This window comes from Eulemur rufifrons, chromosome 18, assembly GCF_041146395.1.
Source record: "Eulemur rufifrons isolate Redbay chromosome 18, OSU_ERuf_1, whole genome shotgun sequence".
Taxonomy (NCBI): domain Eukaryota; kingdom Metazoa; phylum Chordata; class Mammalia; order Primates; family Lemuridae; genus Eulemur; species Eulemur rufifrons.
In genome coordinates this window covers 71,081,681-71,104,852 of record NC_091000.1, presented here as the reverse complement: position 1 = coordinate 71,104,852, position 23,172 = coordinate 71,081,681, and the positions used below count along the sequence as shown (strand labels likewise).

At 35.4% G+C, this 23,172-nt stretch overlaps 1 protein-coding gene across 2 annotated transcripts in view; it reads left to right on the top strand.

Moving 5' to 3' along the window:
* The first annotated feature begins 1,799 nt into the window (after positions 1–1,799).
* Positions 1,800–23,172, top strand: part of LOC138399101 (GLIPR1-like protein 1) — a 39,156-nt gene continuing 17,783 nt past the window's right edge. For both annotated transcript variants that reach the window (XM_069493606.1, XM_069493605.1), the window contains exon 1: positions 1,800–1,973. In XM_069493606.1, coding sequence (XP_069349707.1) covers positions 1,800–1,973 — 174 coding nt within the window. The remainder of the gene's footprint in view (positions 1,974–23,172) is intronic.

The window sequence follows — 23,172 nt, the reverse complement described above, 5'->3', positions numbered from 1 at the left end:
GTGTCACCTTAGCTATATTATGGGGACCAGTTGATTGGTTAAAAGCCAGTTTAGCTGTTGCATGAAGATAGTTTTTAGATATAATCAATGTTAAATCAATATACTTTGAGTCTAGCAGATTACCCTCCTGAACGTGGATGGGCCTCACCCAATCAGTTGCAGGCAAAGATTGAAGTTTCCCAAAGAAAACGGAATTCTGCCTCCAGAGTGTAACAAACTCTGCCTGAGTTTCCATCTTTGGATTCGAGACTGCAACATCAATTCTTGCCTGAATCTCTAGACTGCTGGCTTCCCTTATGGATTTCAGGCTTGCCAATCCTCAATCATGTGAGCCAATTCCTTAAAATCTCTACTGATCTCTCTCTATATAGAATATATTTCTTTTTATATATCTATATACATATGTACACATATGGATATATGTGTATATGTAAGTGTATATAGAGAAATGTATATATAGCTATATACATGTATATATCTATATAGACATATGTATATATACATGTATATGTGTGTAGACATACCTATACTCTATCTGTATACCTATACACACACGCACACATATATATATACACATGTATGTCTATATCTATGTGTACTGGGGTGTGGGATATCAGCAGCTCAGTTTAGACCATGAATGTGATACTAAAGTAGCGTACATAGCAATTCTCCATTAGCTGGTAGGAGACCAGAGATAGTCTATTGCCCAGTGGAATTTCCATTAGGGTCCTTGCATTTTATAATCCAATTTTTCCCTTCTTACTAAAAAATGATATCAGTTTCATCAAAATGGGTTTTTTGTTTTATTTTCTTTTTAGTGTGAAGGTTAATTGACTATGGCAGAACATTCAGTATATGTAAATATGTGTTCATTTGAATTAAATGACATTGTTGACAACCTTAAATCATTGAATAAAGATATTTATTTGAAACACAGAAAAATGTCATGTAATGTCATAGGAAAGATACTGGTTTATGATCGACAACTGATACAAAGGATTTAAAACATCACACCAAATGAAGTTCATTTATACTGCAATATGGGTAAAATAAGCAATCCAATGTACTCTGTCCGTCCTAGTCTTTAGCCTAGCAATTAAAGCAGCCCTCTGGAGTGTAGTAGTCACCAAAGGGCAAGTCTATTCCAAACTGTCAACAAGGGAAGATTTTGTCAAGAGGAAGGGCTGGGCTACACTTTTCCATGCATCTATTTTTATCTGTCTAGGCAGTCCGTCTCTTCAGATGAGCAAACACAAGCAAATTATTAAATGTTTGACAAGATCATGATTTAGGATCACGCTGTGTCACCGAGTATACAAATAGCCTATCCTTATTTTATTCCCAGGCTAGGGGGAAAGGCGTAATACGAGCGACACGCGCGGAAGCTGCCTGTGAAACCAGCGTGGAGAGCTTGGCCCAGGCCTGGCCCCTGGCAGCGCCCCACACCTGTTCTTTCCCCAGGGCTGCGCCGCCTGCCTGTCACAATCCGGATTCCCGCCCGGACGCCCCCTGCGGTGGCTGCGGGTCGGATCCGCGCAAAGCACTTGGTTCAAACTCCGGCACCAGAGAGCGGCCCGGGTTTTCTCCTGTAGCCCCGGCTTGGTGGCAGCGAACGCTGCTGCGCGTCGCGCCCGCATGGTGACACCGCCCACGGGTCCGGCCCGCTGGACATTCCCGCGCCGGCTCGAGCCTGTGCAGGAGGATGGAGCCAGCGGCCAGCGGGGTCCCAGGGGCCGGAGGAATCGGAGCGCCCGAGCCGTTACCGGTCCCTGCAGTCGGGGTATCCTCCGCGTTCTTCCATGGCGCTGAAGAGGAAACTGAGCTGCTTGTGGACCTTAGGCCTGTGTCTCGTAGCCAGTGAATCTTCCACTGCCCCGTCCATCACAGACCCAGACTTCATAGACGGGTGTGTCAGGGCCCACAACGAATGGCGCGGCAAGGTCAGGCCGCCTGCAGGCGACATGAAATACATGGTGAGAAGGAACCCGGGCTGGGCTCTTAGATCGCGGCTTCCTCCTAAGGAATCCGGGAGAAATAGTGAATGGTCTTATTTGTACTAATTCAGTCTGGACTCTCTGCGTGCAGTTAAAAAAAATAAATCACGCTTTGGATGGGCTGTCTCCTCCAAGGTAATGACAGGAGTGGAGGAGAAAGGAACACAAGGACTTAGTTGCGGGAGGGGCGTGAGGAGGGAGAGGGAGGGAGAGGGTGTTGGGAAGTTGCTTGGTTTTCATCAGTAAGGTGTATACGCACTTTGCACAGGCTTTTTTGGTTTGCTGATTTTTCCCCCCACTTTTTGGCTAGGCACTTCCCATCCCGCACAACCAAGATACTATTATAGATATAAAAGAAATAGCACAGCGGTAGAGATTCTTTCGTTTTCTTACCTATTTTTATATAATATGAACCCAGTTAAAACAACACTTCATGTGTACTGTTTATTTGAAAAAAAAAAAAAATCCTCTACAAACATGTGAATAATGAAATCAGCACTTGAACAATATCAGATGGTCATTTTCATGAAACATAATAACTATGTGAAATTTAATTCCAAAATCATTGAACTGCTTGTGTCTTTCGTAGACTTCCATCATATAGACAATAAGGCAAAAGAAAGTATTCTAGTAAGAATAAGCATAAAGAGCCTTGGGTTATTAAAATAATCCATAGGATTTTCAAAATTTTTAACAAATTCTTGACTGTGAATTGTATTACTGGAAATTTCCCTTGCATTATAACTTTTTCTTGCTCCTAAATATATCATTATGAACATAAATGTTGATAGTATTAGTCTATTTTATGTACTATGCAAATGTAGATACATTGTAACTCGTATCTATTCCAGCTGTCTTCCTTTCTATCCAACAGAAAATAAAATGGAAGTAATTATAAAATTACAACTCAGGCACTAAAATAAGTTTAGAACAGCACTATTTTACTGTATTGGAAAATGATATTTTGAGGGAAAAGGTAGTTTCATATAGGCTCTAAAAATAAAACAAAAATGAACTTACCTCTTAAATGAAGAAGTATTAAAATATTTTAATATATAATGTTTACCTTAATCTTTTCAACAAGTTGGGGTGGGGAGTCCAGGGCATGAAAGAATTAGAAATAAGTCTTAAACTGAATTCAGAATTGCTAATATTAGTAACGATATTGGTGATGTATTTTGAAAGAATTTTATTGCATACTGTATGATTTAAAAGTAAATGTGAGGTTAAATATAATAATCTTCATATTTCTTTAATAGCACTGACTACTTAAAGAAAATGTAATGCAATGTATTGTGGGGTTTATAATGAAGTAGAAGCAAAATACATTACAACCAAAGCAGAAAGAATGAAGTGGGGGTGGGGGGCAGAAATAGAATTATTCTGTTGAAAGTTTCTTACATTGTTTGTTAGGAGTTATAATAGTTCCAGGTGGACCAGGAGAAGTTAAGTATGAACATTTTAATATCTAGAGTAACCACTAAAAAATACAGAGGTAGACCTAAAAATCCAATAAATAGAATACTATAAAGTTCTTGATTAATTTTTAAGAAAAAATCAGGAAAAAGGAATAAAGGAACAAAGAACATGGGGATAAATAGAAAATGGCAGACTAAAACTTAACTGGTTTAGAATTATATTAAACACAAATGACTAAACACTTCAATGAAAAGTAGAGATTACATAATTGGATTAATTGTTTTTATACACAAACAGGTCACAGACAGAATCAAAGTAAAGGAATGGAAAAATATATTATGCAAACTTTATGTATAATTAAGGTAAAGTAGCTATATTTATATCTGACAAAGTAGATTTTAAGAGAAGGAGTATTACCAGAAATAAAAGGGGAGGCTGGGAGCTGTGGCTCACGCCTATAATCTTAGCACTTTGGGAGGCTGGGGTGGGAGGATTGCTTGAGGCTGGAGGATCATTTAGGCCAGGAGTTTGAGACCCCATCTCTGCAATCTTGCTACCAGCATTTTTGGGCTAGAGGAAAAATAAAATGGAATCTGACATACAGTTTCATTGTTTGCTCAGTAATTAAATCTTTATTTAGTAAAGAATATGAGGTTTTAGGGATTTCATCTGACCCCTTTAGGTTTGGGTTTGATTATAATATTTTTGTTCATTTTCATTGATGTTATCAAATACTAAATTTTCATTTTTTCTGAAATAACCAAAACTATCTATTAAAATTAAAGGGCAAAATTATAATTAATTAATATCATTTTTAGTATTTTATTTTATTTTATTTCTTTTTTATTTCAGCTTATTATGGGGGGTACAAAAGTTCAGGTTACATACGTCGCCCATGTACTGCCTATCCCCTCAAGTCAGAGCTCCAGGCGTGTCCATTCCCCAGACAGTGCGCGTTGCACCCATCATGTAGGCATACACCCATCGCCTCCCCCCACCCCCCACTTCAGTCTGATATCCAATTGATATCATTCCCAGATGTGAATTTAGGTGATGATCAGGGAAATCAATTTTCTGGTGAGTACATGTGTTGCTTGTTTTTCCATTCTTGGGATACTTCACTTAATATAATGGGTTCCAACTCTCTCCAGGAGAACCAAAGAGATGTCGTATCACTGTTATTTCTTAGAGCTGAGTAATACTCCATGGTACACATATACCATAATTTACTAATCCAATCATGGATTGATGGGCATTTGGGTTGTTTCCACATCTTTGCAATTGTGAATTGTGATGCTATAAACATTCGGGTACAGGTGTCTTTGTCATAGAATGACTTATGTTCTTTTGGGTAGATGCCCAATAATGGGATTGCTGGATCAAATGGTAGGTCTATTTGAATCTGTTTAAGGTATCTCCATAATGCTTTCCACAGGGGTTGCACTAGTTTGCAGTCCCACCAGCAGTGTATGAGTGTTCCTGTCTCTCCGCATCCACACCAACATGTGTTGTTTTGGGACTTTTTGATAAAGGCCATTCTCACTGGGGTTAAGTGATATCTCATTGTGGTTTTGATTTGCATTTCTCTGATGATTAGGGATGTTGAACATTTTTTCATATGTTTGTTAGCCATTCTTGTATCTTCTTTTGAAAAATTTCTATTCATGTCGTTTGCCCACTTTTTGATAGGGTTGTTTGATTTTTTCTTGCTGATTTTCCTGAATTCTAAATAGATTCTTCTTGTCAGTCCTTTATCTGATGTGTAGTATGCAAAAATTTTTTCCCATTCTGTAGGTGGTCTGTTTATTCTCGTGACTGTTTCTTTGGCTGTGCAGAAGCTTTTTAATTTAATCATGTCCCATTCATTTATTTTTGTTGTTGCTGTGGTTGCCTTAGGGGTCTTCTTCATAAATTCTTTGCCTAGGCCAATGTCTGTAAGAGTCTTTCTTACATTTTCTTCTAGAATTCTAATCATTTCACATCTAAGGTTTAAGTCTGTTATCCACTGTGATTTGATTTTTGTGAGAGGTGAAAGCTGTGGGTCCTTTTTCAGTCTTCTACATGTGGCTATCCAGTTTTCCCAGCACCATTTATTGAATAGGGATTCTTGTCCCCAGAGTATGTTTTTGTCTGCTTTGTCAAAGATTAGATGTCTATATAAGGATGGTTTTATATTTGGATTTTCTGTTCTGTTCCACTGGTCTGTGTCAGTTTTAAGAACCACAGCCTTGGCCGGGCGTGGTGGCTCACGCCTGTAATCCTAGCACTCTGGGAGGCCGAGGTGGGCGGATTGTTTGAGCTCAGGAGTTCGAGACCAGCCTGAGCAAGAGCGAGACCCCATCTCTACTAAAAATAGAAAGAAATTATATGGACAGCTAAAAATATATGTAGAAAAAAAAAATTAGCCGGGCATGGTGGTGCATGCCTGTAGTCCCAGCTACTCGGGAGGCTGAGACAGGAGGATCCCTTGAGCTCAGGAGTTTGAGGTTGCTGTGAGCTAGGCTGACGCCACGGCACTCACTCTAGCCTGGGCAACAGAGTGAGACTCTGTCTCAAAAAAAAAAAAAAAAAAAAAGAACCACAGCCTTGTACTATAGTTTGAAGTCTGGCAAATTAATACCTCCCATTTTGTTTTTATTGCTTAAAATTGCTTTTGCTATACGGGGGTCTTCTCTGATTGCATACAAAGTGCAAAAATTCTCAGTAAAATTTTAGCAAATCGAATCCAAGTGCTCATCAAAAAAATAATCCATCATGACCAAGTGGGCTTCATCCCAGAGATGCAGGGGTGGTTCAACATACGTAAATCTATAAATGTAACTCACCACATAAATAGAAGCAAAAATAAAAACCATATGATCCTCTCAATAGATGCAGAAAAAGCATTTTTCAAAATTCAACACCCTTTTATGATAAGAACGCTTAACAAAACAGGCATAGATGGAACCTACCTAAAAATGATACAAGCCATATATGACAAACCCACAGCCAACATCATACTGAATGGGAAAAAAGTGAAAGCATTCCCACTTAGAACTGGAACCAGCCAAGGCTGCCCACTGTCCCCATTACTTTTCAACATAGTATTGGAAGTCCTTGCGAGAACTATCAGGCAAGAGAGCAGAATCAAGGGAGTCCAAATAGGGAAAGAAGAGATCAAACTCACACTCTTTGCTGATGATATGACGTTATATCTGGAAAACCCCAAGGATTCAACCGAGACTCTTCGAATTGATTAACGAATACAGCAAAGTCTCAGGTTACAAAATCAATATACACAAATCAGAGGCATTCATATATGCCAATAACAGTCAATCGGAGAACCAAATTAAAGACTCAATACCCTTCAAAATAGCAACAAAGAAAATAAAATATCTAGGAATATATTTAACTAAAGAGGTAAAGGACCTCTATAGGGAAAACTATGAAACACTGAGGAAGGAAATAGCAGAACTTGTAAATAGGTGGAAAACCATACCATGCTCGTGGATCGGAAGAATCAACATTGTTAAAATGTCTATACTACCCAAAGTGATCTACAGATTCAATGCAATCCCTATTAAATTACCAACATCATTTTTCACAGATATAGAGAAAATAATTATACATTTTTAGTATTTTAAATATTTTTAATTTTTTAGAAAATTTAATTGTCTTATATGATTTTATAGATATAGAATTATTCACCATTCTAGTGTTCTTGTCCATCTAGTGGCCAAAAAGAATTGTCACTTAGGTAATATACAGATCTACATTTATCCCTACTTAACAAAAATTGAAATTGTTAGCATTGCAAAATATACCCTCACCCACCCAAATGGGAACATGAATAAAAGTAAGGAAATGGACTTTCAATAATACTGGTAAATAATATTATATTATGGAAGAATCTACTGCTTTCATACAAAAATAAAAGATTTAACAAGTTAATATTTTCTCTTACCTAAGAGCTTCCAAATTTCAAATCCTCCTTGGACTCTAAAGCAATGTCTATCTCCAATATCATCAGTGGTAATATTCACAAACCGATGTATTATATCATTTAAACATAGACACTTTTGTTTTAAAAAGAGTGGCAAAGATACAGACATTTAGTGTTATAGGTCAAGCTATACCAGTGCTAAGGTTTAAAATGGGGATAATGTTTTGTTTTATAATAAAGTGTGTGTGTGTGTGTGTGTGTGTGTGTGTGTAATATGTGGTATCCCATAAAGTCTGAGACTAGAGCAAGAATCCTTCCTACCTAGGTCTCAGGATGTTAGGAGTTTAGATTTTTATTATGACTGTACTCTACATTCAGGAATAAATTTTATAAGAGGCTAGGCTAGGCTGTGGAATGAAATAAACCCTGAAATCTCAGTGGTTTAACAAGACAAAGCTTAATTTCTTAACTCACAAAATGTTGTAGAGAGAGTGAGTTAGGATTCAACCTCTCTTGTTGGGAGAAAAGGGAGCCCCCAACCCCAGCTGACAAACAGAGAATATAACAAGGGCTTCCAAAGTCACTGATTGGATAATTTCTTTACCAATATGAAGAATAAAACAGTATCTAAGGAATGTCTTGCTATTTTAAATTAAAAGCTTTAATATTCTTTCACTTCTCATTTATTACCCATTTTTTGTTGAATTGATATAACTTTTATATTCAGATTGTTGTTCTTCTTGTTTGTTTTGTTGGAGATGACTCATAATAATGCAAATAAATTTTAAGACTGCAAGTGCTGGCAAGGCTGGGGAGAAATTAGAACCCTTGTAACACTGATGGTGGGAACGTAAAGTATTATAGCAGCTACGGGAAACAGTATGGAGATTCCTCAAAAAGCTAAAACTAGACCTACCATAGATGTTCATCAAGTCCATTTCTGGGTATATAACCAAAATAACTGACATCAGGACCTCAAAGAGACATCTACACCCTCATGTTCACTGCATCTTTCTTCACAAAAACCAAGATTTGGAAACAAACTAGTTGCCCATTAAAGATGAATGGATAAGGAAAATGTGGTACATAAATACAATGGAATATTATTTAGCCTTTAAAAAGATAGAAATTTTGCCATTTGGAATAACATGGATGAATCTGGAGGATATAATGCTAAGTGAAACATGCCAGTCACAGAAAGACAAACACTATCGGGTTCACACATGAGGTATCTGATGTGTTCAAACTCACAGACGGAGAGAATAGAACAATGTTTGCCAAGGAGACAGAGAGAATTGGGGAGTTGTTATTCAAAGGGTATAAAGTTACAGACATAGAGAAATAGGTTCTAGATGTCTCCTGTACAACATAATGCCTGCAGTTAACAATATGCTATTATACACTTCAAAATCTGTGATTGTGGTGATGGTATTACAGGCGTTTGCTTACTTCCGAACTCATCAACTTGTACATATTAAATGTGTGCAATTCTTTATATATACCTCAATAAAGCACTTTATTAAAATATCACTTTTATTTTATATTATTTTTATAGTTCTCTCAGGAATTTTTGAATATTGATTACTATACTGTTTTTACTGCTCAACATCATACTTTTTGTACCACCCATGTGTAGTCTAATTTCTTCAGCAGCACACTAACACATCCCAACACCCTTCTGCCCTCAACTCTATGCATAATATAATGTTTCTTGCCAAAGCATAAGCAGAAACCTCATGATTATATGAGCATACTCTTAAAAAATAGTGTGGGAACTCTCCATCAGATGAAACTATTATAATTATCTTTGTTTTGATTTATATATTGAAAAATTCTTAGTGGATGTTCTTCCTCCTAGTGTAGAATATCTTCAGTTATAATATATAGATATAATAATAATATTAGGGCTTGTGATTAAAAGAGATTCTATAGTGTCCTAGAGTTTATGTAAACATAGGGCAGGTGATTTAGTTTTTCAAAGTTATGGCTATCATTATATCAAATTTGTCTATTTATGAGTTAAAGCAGAATATTGCTAAATAATTTTGTTTCCTAGGACCAGAGACTTAATAGCAATTAAGTTTTAGGTGAAAGTATTGCCAGCTCTAAGGGGTCTTCAAAATATTTTCCCTAGAAAGATTTGCAATTACATTGTTAAATTGGGGAAAAAGACTTTAATTATGATGTACTTGAGAATTCTACAATGTAAACAGATGCCTTTAGGAATATACATATTTAGATAATTATAATTTGTACATATTGTGCATTCAAACTGACTTGAAATACATATTTGGAATGCATATAATTCCTTACTCCTCAGATACTAATTTCTGCTCTTTCCAGGTAATAGAGTTTACTATTTATATATTATGACTAGGTCTTAATTCAAATGATAGAATAATTTTCTCTTGATTCATACTTTGGATAAGGGATGACTTGACACAAGTTCTTCTATGTCGGAACTATGTTTTAATTAACATTAACATTTTTTCTTTTAAAATATATATTGGATTTAAGCTACTTTTTTTCACTTTTTGTGTTTTATTATTTTCCTTTGTTGCAGGAAAGGAAAATAATAAAACACAAAAATGAAAAGATCAAGAGAAACAATAATCAAAGAAAAAAATAATAAAAAAAATAAAGTAGGGAAATCTCCCAATGATTCAAGCAAAAGACCAGGACTCTTCTAGGCTTAAGGGAAGGTAAAGTTTTCTGGATTCTATACCTAAATTGAGATATCTTGGAGGAAAGAATGAATTGCATAAAAATTATAGTTAAGAATATATTAGGTGAAAAGTACTGACTTGAAAATATTTATTTGCTATTGTTGACTTCCTGTTAGTTTAGTTCTGGAAATGTATCTGCCTCATGGTAACTGTGAATAAAATAAAGTTTCTGTCTTCATGGTTTTTTTTACCTGTTTCAAGTATATTCAATTTTGGTACAAGGAAACTCATCATTCAGTGAATTTTTTTTAGAAGAGTCAATTATGAATAATCCTCTGGGAGCTGCTGAAGGCTCTCTTTGCTCATGTAAACAAATTTTTTTTTTTTACATAATTTTTTTTATTTCATCTTATTGTTATGGGGGATACAGAATTGCAGGTTACATACGTTGCCCATGTACCGCCTTTCCCCCAAGTCAGAGCTCCAGGCGTGTCTGTTCCCCAGGTAGTGCGCGTTGCACCCATCATGTAGGTATATGTCCCTCCCCCCCACCCCCCCTTCCCAAGTCAGCACCTTCAAGTGTTACCATTCCCCAAATGGTGTGCAATGCACTCATTGTGTAGGCATACCCCCATCCCCTCCCCCCCCATCTCAGTCTGATATCCGATTTGTGTCGTTCCTAGATGTGTATTTAGGTGATGTTCAGGGAAACCAATTTTCTGGTGAGTACATGTGAGGCTTGTTTTTCCATTCTTGGAATACTTCACTTAATATAATGGGTTCCAACTCTCTCCAGGAGAACCATAGAGATGTCGTATCTTCATTATTCCTTATAGCTGAGTAATATTCCATGGTATACACATACCACCGCTTACTAATCCAATCATGTATTGATGGGCATTTGGGTTGTTTCCACATCTTTGCGATTGTGAATTGTGCTGCTATAAACATTCGGGTACATGTGTCTTTGTTACAGAATGACCTTTTTTCCTTTGGGTATATGCCCAGTAATGGGATTGCTGGGTCAAATGGCAGGTCTACTTGAATCTGTTTAAGATACCTCCATAATGCTTTCCACAGGGGTTGCACTAGTTTGCAGTCCCACCAGCAGTGTATTAGTGTTTCTGTCTCTCCACACCCACACCAACATGTGTTGTTTTGGGTTTTTTTGATAAAGGCCATTCTCATTGGGGTTAAGTGATATCTCATTGTGGTTTTGATAGGCATTGATGGAACCTACCTAAAAATGATACAAGCCATATATGACAAACCCACAGCCAGCATCATTCTGAATGGGGAAAAACTGAAAGCACTCCCACTTAGAACTGGAACCAGACAGGGCTGCCCACTGTCTCCATTACTTTTCAACATAGTATTGGAAGTCCTTGCGAGAGCTATCAGGCAAGAGAGCAGAATCAAGGGAGTCCAAATAGGGAAGGAAGAGATCAAACTCTCACTTTTTGCTGATGATATGATGTTATATCTGGAAAACCCCCAGGATTCAACCATGAGACTCCTGGAATTGATTAACGAATATAGCAAAGTCTCAGGCTACCAAATTAATATACACAAATCAGAGGCATTTATATATGCCAATAACAGTCAATCAGAAAACCAAATTAAAGACTCAATACCCTTCAAAATAACAACAAAGAAAATATTTTATTTTCTAAAGAGGTAAAGGACCTCTATAAGGAAAACTATGAAACACTGAGGAAAGAAATAGCAGAACTTGCAAATAGATGGAAAAATATACCATGCTCGTGGATCGAAAGAATCAACATTGTTAAAATGTCTATACTACCCAAAGTGATCTACAGATTCAATGCAATCCCTATTAAATTGCCAACATCATTCTTTACAGATATAGAGAAAATAATTATACACTTTGTATGGAATCAAAGAAGACCCCGTATAGCAAAAGCAATTTTAAGCAACAAAAACAAAATGGGAGGTATTAATTTGCCAGACCTCAAACTATACTACAAGGCTGTGGTTCTTAAAACAGCCTGGTATTGGCACAAGTTCAGGGACACAGACCAGTGGAACACAACAGAAAATCCAAATATAGAACCATCCTCATATAGTCACCTAATTTTTGACAAAGCGGGAAAGAATATACTCTGGGGACAAGAATCCCTATTCAATAAATGGTGCTGGGAGAATTGGTTAGCCACTTGTAGAAGACTGAAACAGGACCCACAGCTTTCACCTCTCACAAATATCAAATCACAGTGGATAACAGACTTAAACCTTAGGCGTGATACAATCAGAATTCTAGAAGAAAATGTAGGAAAGACTCTTACAGACATTGGCCTAGGCAAAGAATTTATGAAGAAGACCCCTAGGGCCATCACAGCAGCAACAAAAATAAATGAATGGGACCTGATTAAATTAAAAAGCTTCTGCACAGCCAAAGAAACAGTCACGAGAATAAACAGACCACCTATAGAATGGGAAAAAATTTTTGCATACTACACATCAGATAAAGGACTGATAACAAGAATCTATTTAGAACTCAGGAAAATCAGCAAGAAAAAATCAAGCAACCCTATCAAAAAGTGGGCAAATGACATGAATAGAAACTTCTCGAAAGAGGATATAAGAATGGCTAACAGACATATGAAAAAATGCTCAACATCCCTAATCATCAGAGAAATGTAAACAAATTTTTTGAATACAACTATTCTTGTAGTTCAAAGGAAAATGAGTATTTATTTTTTATTTGTATAAATTTAAGGAGTATAAGTGCAGTTTTGTCACATGGATATACTGCATAGTGGTGAAGTCTTGGCCTTTAATGTAACCATCACCCAAAAAATGTACATTGTGCTCATTAAGTAGTTTCTTCCCCCTCTCCTACTCTCCTACCCTTCCCAGTCTGACATGGCTATTATTCCACAAAAATGTCAAAAAAGAATTGAGGAAATAAACAAATTAAATTAGTTAACAGAATAAATTTAAATCTACAATGTCAAAATGGAAATAAGATGGCATTTATTTATTTTCATTAAATCAACTTCAATCTAATTTTTTAGTCCTCACATGGACTAAAAAGTGGCTATTTACCACTGTGATACCATTGACACTCTCCCTACAGGTTTGGACATGCCACTTCTCTAGTGCCAGTCCTATGGCACAGAGATCTTGGTGAAGGTTGGTAGAACCCAAGTCAGATATCGTAGCTTCCTAGTCTACCATCCTACTAGCCCCTCTGAAATCTTGGTGTATGTTCAAGGCTGTGATTTTTTTTTTTTTAATTTTTAGCTACTTAAGCTTTCTGCCATGCCAAAATTCTTGAGCCAAACTCATCATACCAAGAACCAGGAAAATCACAACAGAAATGGGAAAAAGGCAATCAAAAGATGCAAACACTTAGGTGACACAGATGTTAGAGTTATCTGATAAAAAGTTTAAGGTATAATAGTCATCATAAAAATAAAGAGCAATTGCAAAAATGCTCAAAACAAATGAAAATATATAAAGTCTCAGCAAGGAAATAGAAGCTATAAAGGAGATTCCTATGCGAATTTTACAACTGAAAAAAAAAACAAAATTAATAACTCACTGGATGGAATCAATAGCAGAATGAATAAAAAATGAATAGAAGAATGACAAAGGAAAGTATCAGTAAACATGAAAATAGAAGAATAGAAATGACCAAATCTGAACAACAGAGAAAAAATGTATCAAAAAAATATAATGAACAGAACTTCATGGATGTAAAGGACAATAGTAAAATACCTAGAATTTGTGTCATTGGAGTTTCAGAAGGAGTAGAGAAGCAAGGGGAAGGGCACAAAAAGTATTCTAAGCAATGGTGGCTGTGAACTTCTAAAATCTGGATAAAGATATAAACAATGAATCTGAGTGAAGCCCAAATATGATGATGAAACCAAATAAATCCATGCCAAGATACATCATAATCAAACTTCACAAAACTTAAGACAAAAAAAAAAAAAAAACCCTTAAAAACAGCTAGAGAGAAACAACTGTATGGGGGAATAACAATTTCAATGATAAAAATAATTCTCATCCAAATTGATGGAGGCCAAAAGAAAGTAACACAACATTTTCAATTTCAATTTCAATTTCAAAAAGTAGTCAACTAAGAATTCTACCCAGAGAAAACATATTCCAAGAATGAAGATAAAATCAAAATATTCTCAGATTCAGAAGAGCTAAGATAATTTGCCATGAGCAGACCTACTCTAAAAGAATAGCTATGAAAACTTCTTCCAACAGTAAAATAATAATAAAACAAGGACATCTGGAACATCAGGAATGAATAAAGAAGAAGGCAAAGAGTAAAAATATATGTAAATGTAGTAAGCTGGGTTTTTCTTATGTTTTCATAAATTATGTTTGGCAATTGAAACAAAAATTATAGCATCATCTGATGTGGTCCTTAATATATGTAGAAGAAATACTTAAGACAATTATGTAATTGGTGGAGTGGGTGGTAAAGGGATCTAAATGGAAGTAAAGTTTCTATATTTCACTCAAATTGGTAAAATGCTGACACCAGTAGCTTATAATTAATCAAATATATTGCATAATATCCATAGCAGCCACTAATACGTTTATATAAAGGCATATACTGAAAACACTATAGGCAAATCAGAACAGAATTCTAAATAACATTCACAATAAGGCAGGAATAATAAAAACAGGAATTAAAAAATAGAGGGAGCTATAAGAGTTTTTCCAACATTTTCTTCTAAAATTCTTACAGTTTCACACCTTAGGTTTAAGTCTGTTATCCACCATGAGTTGATTTTTGTGAGAGGTGAGAGGTGAGGAGCCTGTTTCAGTCTTCTACATGTGGTCATCCAGTTTTCCCAGCACCATTTATTGAATAAGGATTCTTTTCCACAGTGTATGTTTTTGTCTGCTTTGTCAAAGATTAGATGGCTATATGAGGATGGTTTTATATTTGGGTTCTCAGTTCTGTTCCATTGGTCTATGTCTCTGTTCTTGTGCCACTACCATGCTGTTTTAGTTACTATAGCCTTGTAGTATAGCTTGAAGTCTGGTAAATTGATGCCTCCCACTTTGTTATTTTTGCTTAAGATTGCTTTTTTTATACAGGGTCTTCTCTGTTTCCATATGAAGCATAGAATTATTTTTTCTAGATCTATGAAAAATGATGTTGGTATTTTGATAGAGATTGCATTGAATCTGTAGATCACTTTGAGTAGCATAGACATTTTAACAATGTTGATTCTTTCGAATCATGGGCATGGTATGGTCTTACAGACATTGGCCTAGGCAAAGAATTTATGGAGAAGACCACAAAGGCAATCACAGCAACAATAAAAATAAATAAATGGAACCTGATCAAATTAAAAAGCTTCTGCACAGCCAAGGAAACTATCACAAGAGCAAACAGACAACCCACAGAATGGGGGAAAATATTCACGTTACACATCCGATAAAGGGCTGATAACTGGAATCTATGCAGAACTCAAGAAAACCAGCAAGAAAAAAAAAAAATCAAACAACCCTATCAAAAATTGTGCAAAGGGCATGAACAGAAACTTTTCAAAAAAGATAGACTAATAGCCAACAAACATATGAAAAAATGCTCAACATCTCTAATCATCAGGGAAATGCAAATCAAAACCACAATGAGATATCACTTATCCCCAATGAGAATGGCCTTTATCAAAAAGTCCCAAAAAAATAAATGTTGGTATGGATGCAGAGAGATAGGAGCACTCATACACTTCTGGTGGGACTGCAAACTAGTGCAACCTCTGTGAAAAGTAATGTGGAGATATCTCAAAGAGCTACAAGTAGAACTACCATTTGATCCAGCAATCCCATTATTGGGAATCTACACAAAAGAACAAAAGACATTCTATAAAAATGACATCTGCACTAGAATGTTTATAGCAGCACAATTCACAATTGCAAAGATGTGGAAACAGCCCAAGTGCCCATCAATACATGAGTCAATTAATAAAATGTGGTATATGTATACCATGGAGTTCTACTCAGCCACAAAATACAATGGTGATCTAGCACCTCTTGTATTATCCTGGATAGAGCTGGAATGCATTCTACTAAGTGAAGTATTCCAAGAATGCAGAAACAAGCACCACAAGTACTCACCATCAAATTGGTTTTAACCGGTCACCTAAGTGTACATATAGTAATAACATTCATTGGGTGTCAGGCAGATGGGAGGGGAGAGTAGGGGATGGGTGTATACACACCTAAAGGGTCCCATGTGCACTGTCTGGGGGATGGACACACTTGCAGCTCTGACTCAGGTGGGGCAAGGGAAATATTTGTAAACATTTGTACCCCCATAATATGCTGAAATAAAAAAAGAAATGAAAAAATAGAGGGAGCAAAAACAAAACAATAAAATGAGAGACTTATGCCCTAATATATGATAAGTACATTAAATGCAAATGGTTTAAATACATCAGTTGAAACACAGGGATTGGCAGAATGGATTAAATAAAACACAAGTCAATAATCTACTACAATCAGGAAACTCACTTCAAATATAATAATATAGTAAAAAGCAAAAAGATGGATAAAGATGTATCATGCAAGCATTAATCAAAGAAAACAAGAGTGGCTTTATCAATATCAAATAAAGGAGACTTCAGAGCAAAGAAAATTACTAGAGACAGATAATGTCAGTACATAACAAGAAAAAAGGTCAAACTATAGTAGAGACATTGTAATAAAAAAAATTGCATGCCTGAAACAACAACGATACCTTCAAAATATATGACAAAAAATTGATATAACTGAAAGAAGAAATAGAGAACTCCTCAATTATAGTTGATGATTTCAATACTCTTCTCTTAAAAACCACACAGGAAATCAGCAAGGTTATACAATAACTGATCAATACCATGAACCACCTAGGATCTAATTAACATTTAAAGAACACTCCATCCACCAGCTACAAAATATACATTTTTTCAAGCACCTATTGTGCTTTCACCAAGATTGACAATATCCTGTACCACAGAATGAAAACTCAACACATTTAGGAGAAATGAATATATAGAGTGTGTTCTTAAAACACAGTGGAATCAAACTAGCAATCTATAGAAAAAGATAACAAGAAACTCTTCTAATACTTACAAATTAAACACACTTCTGAATAATCCCTTAATCAAAGAGGAAGTCTCAAAAAAAATTTTAAAAAATGTAGGTGTGATACAATATATCAAAACCTGTATCATGCAACTAAGGAAGTGAGGAAAGAGAAATGCATAGCACTAAATGGTTACATTAGAAAAGAGAAAATATCTTGAATGGATAATCTAAGTTCCACCTAAACAACCAATAAACAAAAAACAAATAAACATGCAGAAGGAAGAAAATAATGAAGATAATAATGAAGATCATAATAATGAAGATAAATCAGTGAGGTTGCAAACAGAAAAACTGACAGAATAAAATTAGTCACTCAGCCATAAAAAAATGGTGAACTAATACCTTTTGTAACAACCTGGATGGAAATGGAGACCATCCTCCTGAGTGAATTATCACAAGAATGGAAAAATAACCCCCACGTGGACTTTCTTTTAAGTTGGAACTAAATGATCAACACTCATGTGTACATATGGTAGTAAAATTCAATGGAAATCAAGCAGGTGGGAGAGGAGAGGAAGGGATGGGTACATTCACATCTAATAGGTACAATGCACACTGTCTGCAGGATGGTTACTCTTACAACTTTGACTCAAGCTGTACAAAAGTAATGCATGTAACTAAAATGTTTATACCCCCACAGTATTCTGAAATAAAGGAACAAAAGCCCCCATTCTTTAAAAACCTCTGTACCTCATTGAGCAGCTGAATCTTCCTTTCTGAGGCTTCCAGTGTACACACATTGAAATAAATTTGTATGGCTTTTCTCTTATTAAAAAATAAAATAATGTAAAAGAACAGAAAAGATAATAAAATTAGAGGAAAAAAAAGCCCATTGTTTGAAAAGATCAAGGAAATGAACAACTTCTAGCTAGACTGACAAAGAAAAATAAAATGAAGGCATAAATTACCAATATCAGGAAAAAAATGGAAATATTATTACAGACCCTCCAGACATTTAAATAATAATAGAGAGATACTATGAATAACTATGCACACACACAGATTAGCCAAGTTAGTTGAAATGGAGTAATTCCTAGAAAAGTACATACTAGTAAAGCATACAAAATATGAATAGATAATTTGAGTAGTCCTGTAACTATTAAAGAAATTTAATTCATAGCAATCTCTAGGCCCAGCTGGCTTCACTGTATACTTCTAGCAAATATTCAAAGAATAATTGATAAATGTACATAATCTTTTCCAAAAAATAGAAGAGGAAGGAATATTGCCTAACACATTTTATGAGGCCAGTATTACCGATACCAAACCCAGATAAATAGAGTGAAAGAATGGACAACTACAGACTAATATCTATCATGAAGGTAGATGCAAAAATGCTCCAGAGAATATTTAGCAAATCAAGTCTAACAATATCTTAAAAAGTTGATATGCCATGATCAAGTGGGGTTTATCCAGGATGTGAGGTTGGTACAACTACAACATTAGAAAATCAATTAATGAAATCAACTATATTAGCAAGCTAAAGAAGAAAAATCTGCATGATTGTATCATGAAGATAAGAACAGAAATTGATAGAGAAAAAACATTTGACAAAATTTGATACCTGGTCAATAAAATCTCTTAATGGAGACACTTTGTCAACTTGATAAAGAACATCCACAAAAAACCTACAGTAAAATCATAGTTAATGGTGTATGACGCATCCTTTCTCTTTAAGAAAGGGAAGAAGGCTAGGATGCATACTCTTGCCACCTTATTCCACATGGTACTGTGAGTCTCAGCCAACACAACAAGGAAAAAAGAGAAAGCAGTAAGAAGTGTGCAGGCGGGAAAGGAAGAAATAAAGCAGTTCCCATTGCACATGATGGTACACGTAGAAAACTCCGAGGAATATATGCAAAAACCTTATAGAACCATTGAATTCAGCAAATTCACAGGATACAAGATCAACATACAGAAACCACACATATTTCTGTATACTTGTAATGAACTTATGGAAGGAAACCTTAAAATGAAAAATTAAAATCACAGTATCATTTCAAATCATTCAAAAAAGAAATTCTCAGGTAGAAATTTAACAAAATATGTACAGAATTTGTATTCTGAGAATTATAAAAAGCTAATAAAAGGAATCAAATGTTTAAATAAATGAAAAGATGTACTGTGTTAAATGGTAATGCTTGAAGGTGCTGACTCGGGAAGGGGGGGTGGGGAGGGGAGGGATATATACCTACATGATGGGTGCAACGCGCACTACCTGGGGAACAGACACGCCTGGAGCTCTGACTTGGGGGGAAAGGTGGTACAGGGGGCAACGTATGTAACCTGCAATTCTGTATCCCCCATAACAAGATGAAATAAAAAAAAAAAAAAGTTAACTGTTAAAAAAAAAAAAAAAGATGTACTGTGTTAATGGATTAGAAGACTTAACTAAGTAAAGATTATTTCTCCACAAGCTTACCTAAGGGTTCAATGCAATTTTTACCAAAATTCCAGTAATATTTTCTGTAGATGTAGAGAAGTTTGTTCTAAAATTTATAAGGAAATACAAAGGAATGAGAATAGCTAATCAAATTTTGGAAAAAAAGAATAAAGTTTGAGAAATCACTGTATCCAAATTTAAGAACTACTACATAGCTACAGTAATCAAGATGGTGTGAAGCCAAGTGTGGTGGCATTAGTCCTGGTTACATGGGAGACTGAGGCAGGAGTATGGCTTGAGCCTAAATTTTCAAGTCCAGCCTGGGCAATACATCATCTCTATTAAAAAAATTTTAAAAAGAAGAAGAAAAAAGAAGACAATGTGATATTGGCAGACACACAAAGATCAATGAAACAGGATAAAGAACCCAAAACTAGACGAACAAAAATTGTACAACTTATATTTGACAAAGATGCAAAAGTAAATCAGTGTAGAAAGGATATTCTATTCGAGAAATGGTGTTGCTATACCATCTGGCATCATACGAAAGGAAAAATAACCTGTGACCTAAGATTTATACTGTATGCAAAAATTAACACAAAATGAATCATGGATTAAAATTCAAAGTATACAACTATATAACTTTTGTAAGTAAAAGAACAGAAAATCCTCAGGAGACAGAGCTAGGCTTCTTAACATGACAGATTACTTGATTAGAAATGACACTAAAACTAGGAGCTATATAAGAGAAAAGTCAATAAATTGAACCTCATCAAAATTAAAAACCTCTGCTCCTTTAAAATATTCTGTTAAGAATATGAGAAGACAAGCTACAGACTAGAAGAAAATATATGCAAACCGTATATCTGAGAAAGAGCTCCTGTCTAGGATATATAAAGAATTCTCAAAACTCAATAGTAAAAACAAACAAAAAATTCATATAATAAAAAAATGAAGAAAAGGCTAACTGACATTTTATGACATGGATATAAAGATGGAAAATAAACATATGAACATACGTTCCACAAAATTAGCTGTTAGGGAAATGCAAATTAAAACCACAATGAGATATCACTACATATCAATTAGAAAAACTAAAATAAAAATAGTGACAATACCAAATACTGGTGAAGATATAAAGAAAATGGATTTGTCATACTTTTGTGGTGGGAATCAAAATTGTACAGCCACTCCAGAAAATGGCTTGGCAGTTTCTTTAAAAAAACTAAACATACACTTACCCTATGACTCAGCAGTTGCAATCCTGGGTGATTTTTCCTTTTCCTTGTTTTCCTAGAAAAAGAAACACTCAGTGTTTCACAAAAAAACTGTTCATAAGTGTTCACAGTAGCTTTATTTGTAATGCTCCAAATTTGTAAACCTCCAAATTTCCATCAATAGCTGAAAGTTTAACAAATGTGGTACATCCATACCATGGAATACTACTCAGCAATAAAAAGGAATAAACTATCAATCCATGAAACAATGTGGATAGATCTCAAGCTTTATGTTGAGCAAATAAAAGCCAAATCTTAAAATAGTTGCATACTGTAAGATTCTATTTATATAACATTCTTGAATAACAACATTATAGAAATGGAGACCACTTTAGTGATTGCCAGGGTTAGGGATACAGCAGGTAGTGTGAGTGAATGTGACTTTAAAGGGTTAGCATGAAAGATCACTGTGATGATGGAACAGCTCTAATCTTGATCGTGTGGTGATTAATTTATACATGTGAAAAAATTGCATAATAACTGCACACACACACAAATGAATGTGTGTAAAACCGTTGAAATCTTTAAAAATGTCTGTGGATTGTACTGTGTCAATTTTTTGATTTTGATATTACGCTGTAGTTATAGAAGACTTTACCATGGAGGAAACTGGGAGAAGTTTGCACAAGACCTTCCTGCACTATTTTTATAACTTCTTGTGAAGTTTTAATTAGTTCAAAATAAAAAGATTTTTAAAAATAATCTTGACAATAACAACTACATTGAGACTGTCACTTTTGTCATAAATCGTTTTTGGACTCTATTCTGTTCCATTGGGTATTTGCCCATGTTTGTGTTAATATCACAATATCTTTTTTTATTTTTTTATTTCAGCATAGTACGGGCATACAAATGTTTAGATCACATATATTGCCCTTGCCCTACCTGAGTCAGAGCTCCAAGTGTGTCCACCCCGAGACAGTGCACACCGCACCCATTAGGTGCGTATATACCCATTCCCTCCTCCCCACTCCCCGACATGCCCGACACCCAATGAATGTTATTACTATATGTACACTTAGGTGTTGATCGGTTAAGACCAATTTGATGGTGAGTACATGTGGTGCTTGTTTCTCCATTCTTGGAATACTTCACTTAGTAGAATGTGTTCCAGCTCTATCCAGGATAATACAAGAGGTGCTAGATCACCATTGTATTTTGTGGCTGAATAGAACTCCATGGTATACGTAGAGCACATTTTATTAATTGACTCATATATTGATGGGCACTTGGGTTGTTTCCACATCTTTGCAATTGTGAATTGTGCTGCTATAAACATTCTAGTGCAGATGTCATTTTTATAGAATGTCTTTTGTTCTTTTGGGTAGATGGCCAGTAATGGGATTACTGAATCAAATGGTACTTCTACTTGTATCTCTTTGCAGAATCTCCACATTGCTTGCCACAGAGGTTGTACTAACTTGCAGTCCCACCAGGAGTGTATGAGTGTTCCTATCTCTCCACATCCACACCAACATTTATTGTTTTGGGACTTTTTGATAAAGTCCATTCTCACTGGGGACAAGTGATATCTCATTGCAGTTTTGATTTGCATTTCCCTGATGATTAGAGATGTTGAGCATTTTTTCATATGTTTGTTGGCTATCTTCTTTTGAAAAGTTTGTGTTCATGTCCTTAGCGCACTTTTTGATAGGGTTGTTTGAGTTTTTCTTGCTGATTTTCCTGAGTTCTACATAGATTCTAGTTATCAGCCCTTTATCAGATGTGTAACATGTGAATATTTTCTCCCATTCTGTAGGTTGTGTGTTTGCTCTTGTGACAGTTTCCTTGGCTGTGCAGAAGCTTTTAAATTTGATCAGGTCCCATTTATTTATTTTTATTGTTGCTGTGATTGCCTTTGGGGTCTTGTTCATAAATTCTTTGCCTAGGCCAATGTCTATAAGAGTTTTTCCAACATTTTCTTCTAAAATTCTTATAGTTTCACACCTTAGATTTAAGTCTGTTATCTGTCATGAGTTGATTTTTGTGAGAGGTGAGAGGTCTGGATCCTGTTTCAGTGTTCTACATGTGGCTATCCAGTTTTCCCAGCACCATTTATTAAATAAGAATTATTTTCCCCAGTGTATGTTTTTGTCTGCTTTGTCAAAGATTAGATGGGTATATAACGATGATTTTGTATGTGGGTTCTCAGTTCTGTTCCATTGGTCTATGTTTCTGTTCTTGTGCCAGGACCAGGCTGTTTTAGTTACTACAGCCTTGTAGTATAGCTTGAAGTCTGGTAAATTGATGCCTCCCAATTTGTTCTTTTTGCTTAAGATTGCTTTTTTTATACAGGGTCTTCTTTGTTTCCATATGAAGCATAGAATTATTTTTTCTAGATCTGTGAAAAATGGTGTTGGTAATTTAATAGGGATTGCATTGA